The following is a 17,054-nucleotide window of genomic DNA, read 5'->3' as shown; positions in this document are numbered from 1 at the left end:
CACAGTAACTAAGAATAGTGACAGTAAAGTAGATAAGGCACTTGCTTTGCAAATGACCCTTTTGGGTTCAATCCCTAACATCCCATTCAGTCTTCATAGCACCACTAGAAGTAATTCGTGAGCATAGAGCCAGGAGTAAGCCCTGAACATGGCTGGGTATTGCCCCTTAAACAAACAAACAAAAATTTTTTTCAAAGTTCTCAAAAGGAAAATATTGTTAAACAAGAACTTTAAACCTTTTCATGGCTTAGAGTCTAAAAAGGCAAGTTTGTATAGAATACGTACATAAAAACAGATTCATAAATTTACTGTAAGATCTTGGGTCAACTTTTATTACCACCCCAGTGTTTACCATAAAAATTACAGCATGGAAAGCTTTACTGAAACCAGAGGAGATATCACCTAAAAATTATATTGAAGGGGATGTAAACAGTATGCAATCAGTATCCCGAACACAATGACAAGAGTGACACGTTAAGATGCTAGGTGCATCATCAAAGTTCTACTTCAGTGTGGGCTCTCAGGGGCGATGTTACTGTCAAGTCAAAGTACAGCCCTAGAGGAAGCACGGGGCAGGGCATGTGTCCCTGTTTGCTACTCTCCTGTTTGGGATTCTCTCTGAATGGGGTCAGGCTTTGCTCCACAGCAGACAAGCAGAGTCCTGTCAACAACACTGGGTTTTGCTCTCTGCAGTGATCTTCTCCTCACTCAGTTTAATCTTGTCTTCATCCTTGTCTTCCTTGGGGAAGCTCTGTTGGCTTGTGAGAATGTTTTCCACTAGGAACCGTGCAGCTTCATCGATGTTTATGTTATCCTGGAAGGAAGACATTGAGCTTAGTTAGCATCAATAACGAAATTTGGAAAATTCATACCAGAAGTTCTCATAATACATGGGCTTCCGGTGTCTTGAGTATTAAAAGTAGGAAGTAGGTTAAGCTTACTCTAAAGTTATGCATTTAAGTCAATCATCTCAGAATTTCTCTAACACTGACTGGCATTCTCTTTTGTTTTGATTTTACAGTTTTTAATCAAGTTGTATAAAATTCACTTTATTCCTGTATCTTAATTTTTCTCCCATATATGCCCTTTTCCTTTTCTACTTAGTGATCTTTGAATTTGCATTCAAGAACTTTTTGTGAGCTTGGTCCAGTTTTAGTCTAGTGATAACCACCTTGCTGGGGTGAATGCCTGCATAAACTATTGTGCCTTTGTTTTCTTTCACTGACTTCTTCAATGTAGATGCCATATTTCTTCCGATACACCTGGACTACCTTGCAAATTTTCTGATCTTTGTAGAGGCCTCCAGCCACCTGAACTTGATTGAGAGGCCACCTGAACTTCATCGTACTTCTGGATGGGCAATGGATCACCCATTGTACTTCTGTCCAGCTCCTTAGAAACAGGGGGAGACATAACCCTTTTGTGAATGTGAAAAGGTGCATTAAAAGGCCTGTTACAGTTCTTGCTCTAGCTCAGAACTCAGAAAAGGATTGTATTTTGGTTGTTGCTATTTCAGCAATGATGACACAGAAGGAAAGAACAACATCTGTATTTTTATCTAAGGGTCATTTTTATTATTTGACTCTCCAATGTGAAACTTATACACAAGCAGAAATGGAAATTACAAGCATAAAATAAGGGGTGCAGAGAAGTTTGTATAGATTATAAGTTTCACAATGGAGAGTCTGTTCAAGTTTTCAACCACTAACTTAAATGGTTTTGTTTTGTCTCCAAGAAAAATTTTATTTATAAAATTCCTATAATAAAGAAAAGTCTTAATCAACTATTCAGGGAGAAGCACTCCACACATGACATCACTTCACTCTTATTCAAATTCTCCAATATAACGACAGCTTAACAACTCTCCAAAATCAAGTGAAAACATCTGCCTGACATTTACAATGTCTTTGTGAGTCCTGCCCATGCCTTCTCTACAGTATATATTTTGTTCTATAACATCATGTGAACTTGGACTTGAAGAGACACCTTCTACAAAAGACAAACTACAGATTATGCTCCACATGAAGACTGAAACACAAAAACTCTTGTTCCTGGCTCTACATCATGGCCCATTTTAATTGAAATGTCAAGTCTGCCCTCCCATTCACCTCCTCATTAGCCAATTTTTAAAGCATTCCTGCTGCTCATTGAAGGGAAATACCATCTTCGTGTTAAGCTTCAGTTGTTTTTTTCCTTTTTCTAGGCTTTCCCAAAATGCTCACAAAAATCTCCCTACTTTGAAGTAAAACTCAGTTTGCAATGTACAGGCACACAGATAAAAAGTCCGCAGCAAATCTCACCTTTGCAGAGGTTTCAAACCACCCAGAGAAGCCATGTTCTTTGCAGAACTGGTCCATCTGGGGAGGGATCTGGCCATTGTCTTTTTTCTGGTCACATTTGTTGGCTAAAAGGACAGCTGGAATAGGGTTGCCATTTGGAAGATGAACTTTACTATCCAGGGTCACTTTTCCACTTCAAAACTGGCCTCAAACGTGGAACTTCTTGATATATCAAAGACTATAAAGGCACCATCAGCTTCTTTGTAGTATACTCGGGTCATGTTGCCAAATCGCTCCTGCCCTAGGAATTAATATGATACCATTAATATGCACCATCCATGGCTACTCATGGATATACAGAATTTCAATTCATTTAACACCACTTCTAATGCTAGAAATGCATGTCTCTTATTTTACAGCATATATTTGATTTTTTTGGCCACACCCATTTGATGCTCAGGGGTTACTCCTGGCTAAGCACTCAGAAATTGCCCCTGGCTTGGGGAACCATATGGGACGCCGGGGGATCGAACCTCGGTCCTTTCTTGGCTAGTGCTTGCAAGGCAGACACCTTACTTCTAGCGCCACCTTCACCGAGCTCCATATATTTGGTAATATTAAGGACATGGACACAGAAACAAACACAGAAATAGTGGAACACATGTTATGTTCTGCAAGTATGTATGACACATTCTACATCAACATCAGCCTTAAAGCTACAGGGTCCATGATTTTCTATTTGCACACTTCTCATGTAAGGAATGAAAGATGCTAAAGGAAAAAGGGAAGCTGGGTGTGGAAGGAAGAGGGGACCAGAATAGAACAAAATGAAGCTTGCAGGAAGAAGATAAGACAAATGGGGCTAAACTGTTAGTCCAGCAGATTAAGACTGGGCATGAGAAAAGGGGCTTCTGCCCTCAATTCATTTTACCTTCACTTCTCTGGCCTAGAATTGCAACTGACTCCATCTATAAAATGGATCTCCTCAAAGCAAGTAGACACATGCAGAACTATGAGAAGCTTACAGCAAAGAGAGCACAATAGTCGTGGTAATTAAAAATTGTTTGAATTGCAGACTACTTCAGTATCACTGTACTTTGAAAATAATTTGACACATAAAAAGTACTTGGAGTGGGGGATGGATTTATTACCTGGCATATTACAGAGAACTCTGCAAAGTGTTGTTTTACTAACTGAAATCTTAATGACTGTTTAACCTAGGAAGGACCCTCATTTGGCAGATTCAACTAATTCATGAATCAGGGCTGCCTGGCCAGGATGATAGTGATTGAAGAATATAGGACTAAAACCCAGGTCTACTGACATACATACCAAAGGAACTATGCCAGATATTCTGAATTATTTTGTAGTTGTCTTGACTTCTACTGTCAGTGATCAAATTATACACCAACTTCAAAAAGAAAAACAGTAAAATGCCCGATCCATTACAGGCACTTCATAAGTGCTTAGCTGGAAGCAGTGTTAAGTACTGAATACATGTAATACTTAAATGAAAAAAGAAGGCACCAATAAACTATAACAGACATCTATGTGTTATAATTCATGGTGCTGTCAAAAGCTGAAGTGAATAAAGATGACCCTGATAAAAGCATATAGTACTAGAAAAGCAAAACATCAGACCATTCTAGACATGTCTAAATAAGTCAATTATCTGTAGAGATCTTTGGGAGTCACTTAAATCCCTTCCAGTTCTTACATTCTCAAGTTTCAGGCTTCTGTGTAATGTTAATATTTTTTTGTGTTTCTAAAGATTCTAAAGTCACTGAACCAAATGATCAAATATAAAGAATCAAATATAAAGCAGCATTAAAAGGATACAGATATGAATTAGGGAAATATCATAATTTCCAAAAGATTTGTAAGAGAATCTCTCTACTTTGCTGAGTTACTGATTTCTTTTAACGAATTTCTTTTTTCTTTTTTAAACTTTATTTATTGATTAATTGATTGATTGGTTGTTGGGCCACACCCAACAGTGCTCAGGGGTTATTCCTGGCTTTGCACTCAGAAATCGCCTCTGGCAGGCTGGGGGACCATATATACGCCAGGAATCTAACTGAGTCCCTCTGGGGTCAGCTGCATGCAAGGCAAATGCCCTATCATTGTGCTATCTCTCCAGCCCTCTCATTTAACGTATTTCTAACATAAGCCATTATTACAACACAGGCATTACTGAGTGCAAAAATAACTTAAAAAACACCAATTCTAAATCATATGAAATTTAATTAGCTTGTGTGATTGGTGCTGTTCAAGACCCAGGTAAAACACAATTTTAGTTGGGTCACTGATTCTGTAGGGATAATTAACTAGCCATGAGATTTTTTTCCTACAACTATGTATAATATGATATTATGTGCCCACTTAACAAATGTCTTAATATATATTTATATATGACTTATATAATAAAATTATTACATTATTTATAATTTTAAAAATTATAATCATTTAATTATATGAATTATATAAGTTATATAATGTGATATTATATGCCCATTTACAAATGTCTTAATCAGTACATTTTTTTTTTGGTTTTTGGGTCATACCTGGCAGTGCTCAGGGGTCACTCCTGGCTCCAGGCTCAGAAATGGCTCCTGGCAGGCTCGGGGGACCATATGGGATGCCGGAATTCGAACCAGTGACCTTCTGCGTGTAAGGCAAACACCCTACCTCCATGCTATCTTTTCGGCCCCTAATCAGTACATTTCTAAGCGACATAGTTTTACTATTTTGGGTCATCTAGTTGAATCATGATAACACTTCTTTATCAAGACATAAAATTACCACAGAATTATACTTTAACATGCTGAAGTACTATTAGAAGCAAAATAATTTTTTTACATTAAAGGTCTACTGTAATGCTAATATTTTAGTGGAACTAAAAATAGAACACTTGCTATTTGTCCACTTCTCTTCTGACTGATTTGCACAATTTTCCATAAAATAAGTGATTCTATTTCTTGGGTAAAGTGAGTTTAGGAGAGAATTCATCATATTAGCATCATTTGAGTCAGAAATACACACTGAATTTCATAGTTTCAGTCTGACCACTAAGAAATGAAAAGAGGCACATGACCTCATACAATCTCACTGAATTAACTGGTTTCCTTTTATCACATATCAGATGATGAGGCAGTATTGTGTCACATGGAAGTTCAATGTTAGGGAGGAGAACTATCTGAATCTATGCCCTCATTTTTCAAGTTATAAGTCTGTAGATATTGAAAAGTTCTCTGATCCTGGGTTCAGATAGCAACAGTCGGTTACACTTGCCTTGCAAGTAGCTGATCCAGGTTTTATCCTTGGCACTCTCTATGGTTCTGAACCCACTAGGAGTAAGCATTGAGTACTGCTGGTATGAGCCAAGCCCTCCCCCACCAAAAAATTACCTCTCATCCTTCTTAGTTTTATTTTACTTATCTGTAAACGTGGAGTCATGCAAAAGTCTCCAGGATTATTAGGAGTTTATTTGAGAGGGAAAGCAAAGGGCTTTGAAAGCCTTTTAATGATTATTCTTAAAGAGGATCAACTATCAAAACCATCTCCAACTTATAAAATTTCATCTATATTGGAAAATCTACTTCCATGTAGAAAAAAAAAGTGACACCAGAGGGAATGAGAGGCAAATCACTTACATTTGGAAAATAAGTTTGCATAAATGTATGTAAAGCACTAAACTTTATTGCATCCAAAGATATAATAGAATTAAGCATTTGTATTGTGTTTTTTTCTTTTTCTAACCAATTTGTTGTAAGAAGAGTAAAAAATAGACTATTTTTAGCTTATGAACCATCTTGCCTCTAAGTACCCTGAAAGGAGGCTCCTGAGACAGATACACAGAGAAAAAGGTGATGGGTGACAGGACCTGAAGATGGGACATGAATGTAAGGAAGCATGAAAAGCAACAGACTGTCCCATTATTGGAGAAATGGAAATAGTACCATGAATGCCGACGGCAGTGCACTCATTCTCAACGTGGATGTGCCCAGTGTGTCCTGTCAATGACTACCTTCTAGGTTCTACTTCTAGGAATTGATTAGGTAAGCAGAGATGATTGCCAGTTGCCTATCCCCGTATCCCTTTTAAATGCTTTCTATGGGAAAGCAATCACACCACCTCACATAATACAAAACTTGGAGATTGTACAGTTTCCTTTGAAAGCAGGAATGCAGCACTGGTAGGACAACAAAGACAAATTGTCTAGAAGTAGCAAAGTGGTGGAAAATTAGCTTAAAATCTTCATGAGAAGGTTACCAGCTTTGAAATATCCATGCTCTTTCTGGCTGAACCATAATATATAATGTTAACCAGATGGAGTCAAACAGTCCATTATCAGCTGCTAAAAGTCTGCACCTTAAGAATCACAGGTAAATCTGATGGAGGAGGGCCCATATAATCACACTGAGAAAAATAATATATTTTGCTTTATTCCAAGATGTTACAATATCATCTTTCTTTAAGACCCTTAGGGAAAATATCAGGAATAAATAAAAACGAAGGAAAGGATATAAAATAGAGATCCTTAAAGAAGACCTTCTGGTACCCATTTTTTTCATCCAGTTCTGCCTCAAAGGAAAAGTAAATAAATGCCATTTCCCTCACATATTTGACTGTACAAAGTACAAAATTCTTCGGAATAGACAACTGATTTCCAAAGCACCTTTTTCTCAACTTTTCATCTCACCTTTCAGAAGTAAACAAAAGCACTTGTTTCACTGCCCAACAGAAGATCTCTGTAGCTAGAACATAACCAAACTTGTCAGCCAAGCCCACTCTCTATTACTTAGGTGTTGATTAAGTGTGAAATCCTAACTATTTTAGGAATATGTTATTACTGAGCTACAAATCAATGTCCTTCAAACTTGGGAAGAACAAGTTCTCTCCATCTATTTTAATAAGCATCTAGGAATGATGTATCTTAATAAAATTTTCTGTATTTCATCAGAGGTTCCAACATCCAGAGCCTTGCAGAGCAAGGCAGGCACTGCCTTCCCAGCTCACCTAGTCCCTCAAGGTAGCAAGAACTCGATGGTGGCACATCTCTGCTAGGCAAAGCACACAGCAATTTCAAGCCCTTATTTTTCCACTAAACAGGCTTCTGCAGTCCAAAACACTTATCTCCTGACCCTAAGAAACTCTGAGAGCAATGCAGTAGACAATGAGAGCTCATGGTAATGCTCAGAATATACTAAACACTTATGATCTGTCTGATTCTTAGCTTGCTTAGTTTACCTGATTAGCCTTGTTTATTCCTTCCTGCAAAAAATCCTCAATGATGACTCTGGCCCTCACTAACCCCAGGGCTTTCTCAGTGGACTGACTGTGTCCCCAAATAGGGAACAGTGAACAAGACTCTCTTGTGCCATGGCAATCATCTCTGGAGTGATTCCCCTCCATTCCTGAATGAAAACATTATCTGGGACATTTGAAAACACAGCAAGAGTCACTAGAGATTCCATATCAAAATCTTAAAAAATAGAAGGCTGAAGTAACAGCTTCATGATGGATATAATTTCTCCTAAAATATATTTTATAATAACATTATAAAAGAAATATTCCACAATAATTAAGACACTGTCACCCATGCAGCCTACCCTGGTTCTATCCCCTGCACTGCATATGGTACTTAGTGCAACACTAGAGGTCCCTCCTGAGCACAAAGCCAGGAATAGGTCCTGAGCACTGCCAGGACCTAATGTGGCTCAACATTTCAACTCCTTTCCCAAGACCAATACTGAAAGAAATAATGTATGGTTTACCAGCTTAATCCCTGACATCACACAGTGACCAGACAATATATCTTTGTTTATTACTGTGCTTTCCCAGGGTATGCTGAGTAGCCATATACTAACTTCAGACCAGCCCACTTTTGGAAATAATCAAAGTGAGGAAAAAGAGATGAGATAAACAGAAACTTCCTCAAAAGAAAAATACATATGGCCAAAGGGCACATGAAAAAAATGCTCCACATCACTAATCATCAGGGAGATGCAAACCAAAGCAACAGTGAGATACCATCTTACACCAGATTCTTGGATACATCCAAAAAAATAAGAACAACTTGAGCTAACATGATTGCAGGGAAAAAGGGACTCTAATCCACTGTTAGTGGGAATGCTGACTAGTTTGGTGTTCTTGACAAACAATATAAACATATCTAAATCTAGGAATTGAGCTTCTATTTTATCCAGCAATTCTATTTCTTGGAATTATATACCAAGCATCCCAAAACAATATGGAAAAATGGCATTTGCACCCTTATACCTTTGCAACACTACCCATAATAGCTAAAATTTGGAAACCTCAGTGTCCAAGAAGAGGTGACTGGATAAAGAAACTATGATAATCTACAATCTACACAGTGGAATATTACAAGCCATAGAAAAGATAGAGTCTTGCAATTTTTCTGCTGAATGGAAGGACTTAGAAAGTCTCAAGCTGAGTGAAGTTAGTTAGAGGGACAGAGATGCATCAGAATGATCTCTCATATGTGGAATATGAAGAAACATAATGATGTTATAGGGATACCCAAAGACAATGGAAACCAAATAAAAAAAAAAACAAAACATGAGAACTAGTATTCAGTAAGAAGCTTATTATGTGAGAAGACTGGGGCATAGAACTGGGAGGGAGGAAGAACTATGGTGCAAGGAAATTCTCAGAAGGAAGAGGGAGGAGGTAATGCTGAAAGGTTGTAAAATTATCAAAAAAAGTTTCATAAACTACAGTGCAAAAACCTATTTAAAAACTTATTTCAAAAAGGAGTGAGGGCGGGGGATGGCATGCATGACACAGTATGATAACACTGCTGTGGGTGTTGAGATTGGTGTTGAAATATAAGATGTCTAAAACCAACAGTTTGCAAGTCAAGGTTCTTTAATTAAATACAATAATTTATTAAACAATATTAAACGTTAATGAAATTTAATATTAAATAGTATTCATTTATTTACTAAATAAATTCTTTAATTTTTTAATTTTTTATTTTTTTGGCTTTTATGACCACATGCAGTGGTGCTCAGGCATTAATCCTAGCTCTGGGCTCAGAAATTACCATGCCTAGCAGGTTGGGGGGACCATATGGGATGGCAGGAATCAAATTTAGATGTCAGCTGGGCTGCAAAAAAGGCAAAGAAATGCCCTACTCACTGTGCTATCACTCCAGCCCCAAATGAATTATTTTTTAAAAAGTGCCTCTCTTAGACTAGAGGGTGAGAGGCAAAAAGGTGGGGGTGGGGGAGTGGGAGAGCTATACAACTGGTGGAGGAAAGTGGGCTTTCATGAGGGGATTGGTGTTGAGACATTTGTATGAATGACTTTGCAATTTCAAGGTGACTAAATAAAAAAAAAATTAAAGGGCGGGCAAAAAAATTATGGAGACTATGGAAAAAGTAACTAAATTGGAAGTGCTGTGCATTATAATTAAGGGAAGTATAATAACTGGAAATTCTAGATTGGTAACAAAAATAGTAGTTATTCAAAGAGCCTAAAATATGAGTATATTACTTGCATATAAGAATCACCAGGACATTTGAAATTAGACTAAAAGTCATGATAGTGTTAACAACAACGAGGCAAAAAAAACTTCTCTACTATGCAAAACTTGTTTTCCTATCTCAGGATCAAAATGGTCACTCAACAGGGCCTCTGGTGACCTATTATTTCTTGGAGTAATTTGACTACAATCTTAGCATGTAGGCATGGGGAACTAGAAAAGCCTGTGGTTCAATTAAAAAGACTGAGTAATTGGGCAAATGGCTGGAGGCAAAGCCAAAATTTAGGGTTTGTTGAATCCCTCCTATTTCCTGTCTGGTAAACTGCGTGTTTTCCAGCCGACTGGAACTAACAGAGGGCAACCAACATGGATACTACTCAAAATAGACAAGGCAACAGGCATGTCAGTATAAGCAGAATTTCTAGGGCCTATTAGCACAAGCGTGCTATTTGGTTGTCTGTTATACTAGTAAGCTGTGCATGCATACGACAGAGGTGAGCACCTCTGTTCAGTTTCTCTGAACTTGTTGAGAATTAATTAAAAACATAAATGGGATGATAGGTTTTGCTTAGACTTAAGCAGCACAATAATTGAAACTGAATAGGGCTGGAGTTGGTGCGAATATACACAACTTGGATGTAATAATTTTTTCTTTTTACTTTTTGGGTCAAACCTGGCAGCACTCAGGGATTACTCCTAACTCTGTGCTCAGGAATATCACTCCTGACAGGCTTGGTGGATGCTGAGGATCGAATCCAGAACCATTGCGTGCAAGGCAAATAATACACTGTGCTATCACTTCCGCCCCTGCAATAAAGATTTTTTTCAATTCCTTAAAATCAGTTATTAGGTGATCAATGAAGCCAAAGAAGCTACTATAGCCTTGTTTGAGACAGAGTCCACAGGGGTCCAGAGACATGTCAAGAGGGAGAGCATGTGCTTTTGCATGTATGCACCCACATCAACCCTACCTGTTAGCACTGCCAGTTGTGACCTCATAATAATAAAAAAAACACGAAGACTACAAATTACATAAACCAATAACCCAAATGCATTGCTTTTTCAGACTGACAACAAACTTGAATATTAAGAAAGCATTTGAAAGAGAGAGCTAGTACAGCATGTGAGGCATTGTTTGCCTTGCACTTGGCCAACCTGGGTTCAATCGCAGCATGGCATAAAGGACCCTTGAAACCCCACCAGGAGTGATCCCTGAGCAAAGAGCCAGGAGTAAATGCTGAGCACAGCTGGTTGACACAGCTTAAACAAAAAGAAAACTAAATAAATCACTTACATCATTTAAATAAAACAAAACAAACAAACAAAAAAGCACTTGGGATAATGCCTCAGATTCTTGCTCCTGGACCTATAGAAGAGTTCTGACAAAAAGCAAGAGGAGATCACTGGGTCTGGTAATAGAGTGTAAGATAGATCAAGAAAATAAGGATCAAGATTCTAATTAGGATGGGTACCAAACAAATAAAAGTGAGCATAAATATAGTTCTTGTAATATAGTATTTTATGTAAACATGTACTTTATGTGTGTTCTTCACTCTAAATGAGGGTTTGAATTTTTGTAAAGAAAGTTTTATCTGGTTTTTAATTTCATGTTTGGGAGACACACCTGATGATTATTTCTGGCTCTGCACTCAGAAAATACTCCTACCTGGCTGGTGAGGTGCATATGGGATGCTGGGAATTGAACCCAAGTCAATTACATGTAAGTCAAGCCCTCTACCCACTGTACCAAATTTATTAAATCACTGTGAGATATAAAGTTAAGAAAATTATTGATATTCAAATTTCAGTATACAATGTCTCAACATGCACCCCTTTACCTGTGTTCTGAAATTTAAAGAAAACCTGATCCTAGAAAATGAAGGTTGAGAATTTAAGAGGCATTTAAGAGGCTTGAGAGATAGCGTAGGATGGTTAAGGTTTCTGACCTGCATGTAGCTGATCTTAGTTCCATCACTGGTATCATATTATCCCCTGATACCCCCACCGACCCTCAGCATTGTTGGGAGTAACTGAGAGCCCCAGAGCACTGCTAAGGTGGCTGGGTCATCTCTGCCCCACCCCATCCCAGCTGAACCACATCCTGAAGCACAACTGCCACAGCACAGCTGTCCTGAGTTGAGTAGCAAGAAAAGTCCTGAGAGCCACTGAGCACCAGTAAGGAGACTCCCCAGAACAAAATAAAATGCTTAAAGACACTGGACAAACATCAACTGTAAGCAGGATGATTTCCTTTCTTGTTTCTTTCTGAAAGCAAGAGCTACAACGCTGTACCCACCAGCAGGGCTACAGGGAGGAGAAAATTGAAAACCAACAGGCCTGAATCAGAGTGATTACTCTGATCTCCCAGGAGCCTCCCATTCTATTTTAGTGAGTTTTTCCCAATTGCCTTCCTTAGTTCGACTTTGTACAAAAACATATAAGTTTTACCACTTCTTTGAGTCTCGATTTCTTAAGGGGAAAAATATGACTCCCCAAGAAAAGCAAATCACTTTAAAGAATACATGAAGCTTAAATCGTATTTTCTCTAAAAGCACTAAATGGACAAGCTTAAAACAAAAGAGTCAGAACTAGTAAAATGGGTGGGGCACTTGCCTTGCATGTGGCCAATAGGTTTGATCACTTGTACCACATATGGTCCCCTAGAGCTAGCCAGGAGAGGCCACTGAGCACTACCAGCTGCCCACCAAATAAACCAAGATGATTGAAGCCTATGTCATTCATTCAACTTTCCTGATAAACTGTCTAGTTTTAAGAATCATAAATAAATAAAAGTCTAGCACTATTTTGCCTATACATGCATTAAAAAAATCAGAGCTATCTCCCACTACATCCTAATTTATCACGCACTTATTAAATTCATTTTAAAGACTTCTAAAAATTTTAAATATTTTACTGTATGTCAGTCGTATTTTGAGAAGCTGTCTTAAATCAGGTAGGAGTTAAGAGAGAGCAATTGAAATAAACTGCTACGAAACACTGAAGCTTCATTAATTTCACCCAATAAAGGATACCTAGGAATGGTGTTTAACTGAAGTTTAAGTCTAGAAACATTGACCAAAAATATATGGAAAATTGTTGCCTGTCAGATAGGCCCAAATTTTCAGGCATAGAGACTGGGAGACAATTACCACTTTTCCCATCTCTAAAAGAAACCAAAACTAACCACATTCTAAATTCAACTCATCTGAGAGGCTGGCTCTATTTACCATTGTGCAATCAAGAAATATTTCTACCCTCTGAGAATTGTTATTGCATAAGACAAAAATGTTTAGCCATGAGGGGAATTTTTCCAGTGGTCTTGGTCTTCATGTCATTACATCATTATTACTTAATGCAAACGGTATGAGACCTAGAACTCATTAGATCAAACAGTCCGACCAAACTAAAATCATGAAGGCATGTCACTTTCTAAAGCATAAGGAAACTTAAAGCACTTCTGTCTCTCCATTTCCTGATAAACTGATTCCATTTTAAATAAATTCCTTTTATCCTACTAACAATAACCTCCTAAATTTACCTCTAATCTTGTTCATTTCACTGATGGCATGTATTTGCTGAATATCATATATATATATATATATTTATATATATGTAGGTATAATAGATAATATATAGATATATACCTATGACTTCCTTTGGAATGTTTTTGGGGAGAGTATATCTGGCAATAATCAAGGCTTAATCCTGGAAGGGTGGGGGAACATTTGTGATGCCAGAAATTGAACTTAGGTGGACAGAGTACAAGGTAAGGGCCCTGAACACCATACTGTCCTCCAGCCCTGTACATATTTTGCTTATTGGTTTAGGGCCTCCCCAGTGGTGCTCAGGAATGTGGGGAATTCTCTGCATGCAAATTCAATACAAGGGCTAAAGGAAACGATGCTATTTGGGCCCTGTGATGTGGTGCTCAAGAACTCAGGGCTCAATGCAATGATGCTTAGGAGACTATATAAAATCAGGAATGCACTCTAAGTGTTGGATTATTTTCTGGCCCCTCTCTTGAGATCTTAAAAATCTGCTTTTGTTCTTAGTATAGCTCAAACCTTAGATTTAGGCTAAAGTGCCAGGTATTTATCCAGAGTCTGGTAAAGATGAACCTGACCTCCTGGTGGTCCTATAGGTCTTTTCTTTTTAGGAAAAACAAAATGGGAAACAGTGATAAGAAGCACTTTTCCTGAAGAATGAACAAACCCACACTATGGCCTGAAACCAAGCTAGTCCAATTTATTTAAAGGCAGTGGGAACCAATCATGCTGGCTAAATGCCATACGGATTGTACACAAAGAATATGGCAAACTTAAGAAGCTGCCAAGGTGAAGCTTAAAAATTATCTTCGAGGAAATGCCGAGCTACATGGAAGGCCCTGAGGAATTAGTACGAAGAATCCATGGCTTTGCCAGAAGCAGTTCTAGCCCTCTCCAGTTCTGTGAACCAACAGGAAGTGTTTTGAAAGAAGCCTTTCACTTCTGGCCTTATTCCTTCCACTATACTTTTTTTTTTCTTTTTTTACGTTTTGAGACACAACAATGGTGCTCAAGGCTTACTCCTGGCTCTGCCCTCAGGAATTATTCCTAGCAGTGCACAGGAAACCCCGTGGGAAACTGGTTTGGGTGCACACAAAGCAAGTCCCCTACCTTGCTGTCCTCTCTTGCTTAGGCCCATCACAGGAACTTTTGAGTTTCTATAGACACCTTTCACACACACACACCCAAATACACAGAGCTCAAGGCAGATCATCCCCCTTTCTCTACAAGTGGAAAGTGCTGCAAATGACTCTTAGAAGTGAGGTAGAGAAGGCTGGTCTAGAATGAATCTAAAGGGGATAATTATTCAATACTTTCTTCTAGAGACTAATAAGCCCGGGAGCCCTCAATTTCAAACATACTCTGTTACAGGTGGGCAGGCGACAGCATGCTTCCTCTCAAGTGCTAGCCTGCAGAACTGAGCTTTGAAATACCAATAATGACCAAGTAGGGAACTCAGGTACCACTTGCGCTTGGCAACTTTCCAGGACTAACATCTTTGCACTGAAGAATCCACACCCAGCCACCACCACTGTAGCCAGAACTGGCATTCCTAAATTACTGCTACTCCATCAGGCATCGAAAGAGGGCTATTATGTTTCTAAATAAAAAAACAAAAGTAAATGCCATATAATATATATGTACATGTATATATATGTGTGTATGTATATATGTGTGTATGTATATGTATGTATACAAACACATATATATACATACACACATATATATAGAGTACATGTGTGCAGAAATGGACAAGGTTTGGTGCTGGTTTGAGAAGGAGACACGGTAGAAGATTTTGAAATTTTCACTCTGCTGATCTGACCCATGAATGAGAGCAAGACAAGTAAACAAGGGATTTTGTATGTGAGGTGGTTAAAAAAAAAAAAACATCCTGGGAATAGAAAGAAATAGAGGCTAGAGAGAGACAGTAGTTTGGATAAGGCATTTGCCTTGCTTATAACAAAGTTGGAGTTGATTCCTACAACTTACCAGGCTCCCTGAGTGAGTCAGGAAAAAGCCCCGAACACTGCCAAAGCAAAAGCAAAACAAGTAAAAAGGATCCTGGATTCTCGTCTTGGCTCTGAATGTAACTTTGGGTAAAAGAGTCACCCAAAGTGAACTTCAGGCCTTGGGTGTGTGACACTGGAAAAGAATGAGGAGTGAGACATATGTCTGTCTGTCTGCAGAGCTCTCCCTGATCAGTCCAAGTCGACTCAGCGGGACAGTATCAGAGAAAATTTCTGGCCAAGCTCTCCATCAATAGACTTCCAGTGCTCGCCAGGGATACTGAGCTCAGGCACAAGCAACTAGCAGAACAAGGAAAGCCTATAGTCTTGGCAGATGCAGGTAGCAAGGTTATTTATGCATGTGGTATTCTACTTTGGAGTTCAACGAGGGCTGCCTGATACAGTGCCCTGAGCTCACAAGTGGGGTGAGCTCCTGTGAGCCTACAGTCCCATCTCCTGAAGTGATTGAGTGAGCATCTCTTCTGATACACACACATACATGATCAAGTGATCATTTCTTCACACACATACATGATGTTTCTCCTTTGAGAAGGAGAAACGGTAGAAGATTTCAAAATTTTCACTCTGCTGATTTGACCCACGAATGAGAACAAGACAAGTAAAGAAGGAATTTTGTATGCGAGGTGGTAAAATAAAACATCCTGGGAAAAGAAAGAAATAGAGGCCCAGAGAGACAGTAGTTTGGATAAGGCACTTGCCTTGCTTATAACGAAGTTGGAGTTGATTCCTAGAACTTATCAGCCTCCATCCCACAGGCCCATCTCCTGAAGTGATAGTGATCATTTCTTCTGATAGACACACATACGCATGTTCAAGGGACCAAGTCTTCTGATAGGCATGATCAAGAAGAGATCACCTCTTCTGATGCACACACATCCATGACCACACTCCTGTGAGCCCACAGGCCCATGGCCTGGAGTGATTGAGTGATCATGTCTTCTGATATGCACACAGATATATATATGATCAAGTGATCATTCTTCTTATAGCATACACATGATCAGGGAAGGGATCAAGTCTTCTGATACGCATGACCAAGTGATCGCCTCTTCTGAGACACACATCACACACACACACACACACACACACACACACACACACACACACACACACACACACACACACACACACACACACACGCAGCCCGGAAAAGTCGGCCCCGGGTCTCACCGGCCACGTCCCAGAGCTGCAGGCGCACGAGCGTGCGCGGGTCCCAGGCGAGCACCTTGAGCGCGAAGTCCACGCCGATGGTGGCGCGGTAGTGCTGCGAGAAGAGCTGGTGCACGTAGCGCCGGATCACGCTCGTCTTGCCCGCGCCCAGCTCGCCCACCACCAGCACCTTCAGCAGGTGCTCGCGGGGCGCGCCCGTGGCCGTGGCCGTAGCCGGGTGCGTGGCCATCGGCCGCCGCTGCTGCTGCGTCTCCCGCGAGCCCGGCGGACTGGACGTCCGGCCGGCCGCGTGACTCGGAACCCGCGCGGGGCGTGTCGGCGGGGAGGTCGGGCCGGCGCGGGGCGTGTCGGGGAGAAGGTCGGGTCGCCCGCTGGACTTCGGGGCCTTCCTCTCCCCGGCGCCCGCGGGCCAAGGCGCACCCAAGTGGCCGCCTGGAGAAGTGGCGCCCCAGCCAGCCAGCCAGCCAGCCACTCCTAACCCACCCAGGGCAGGGCCTGGCAGGGCAGGGCAGGGCAAGGA

The 17,054-nt window shown here is 39.9% G+C and overlaps 1 protein-coding gene across 1 annotated transcript; it reads right to left on the bottom strand.

The window, feature by feature from the left end:
- Nucleotides 1-644: 644 nt before the first annotated feature.
- RAB32 (RAB32, member RAS oncogene family) lies at nucleotides 645-16,803 on the bottom strand. The gene is given in 5 exon segments (XM_049789377.1): nucleotides 645-814; nucleotides 2,301-2,459; nucleotides 2,461-2,481; nucleotides 2,483-2,580; nucleotides 16,535-16,803. Coding segments are annotated over 5 exon segments (657 nt in total). The 5' UTR covers nucleotides 16,764-16,803; the 3' UTR covers nucleotides 645-664.
- Nucleotides 16,804-17,054: the final 251 nt, after the last annotated feature.

The sequence above is a fragment of the Suncus etruscus genome, chromosome 15 (genome assembly GCF_024139225.1).
Source record: "Suncus etruscus isolate mSunEtr1 chromosome 15, mSunEtr1.pri.cur, whole genome shotgun sequence".
Taxonomy (NCBI): Eukaryota; Metazoa; Chordata; class Mammalia; order Eulipotyphla; family Soricidae; genus Suncus; species Suncus etruscus.
Note: the sequence above shows the minus strand (reverse complement) of the source record. Positions and strands in the feature narration are given on the sequence as shown.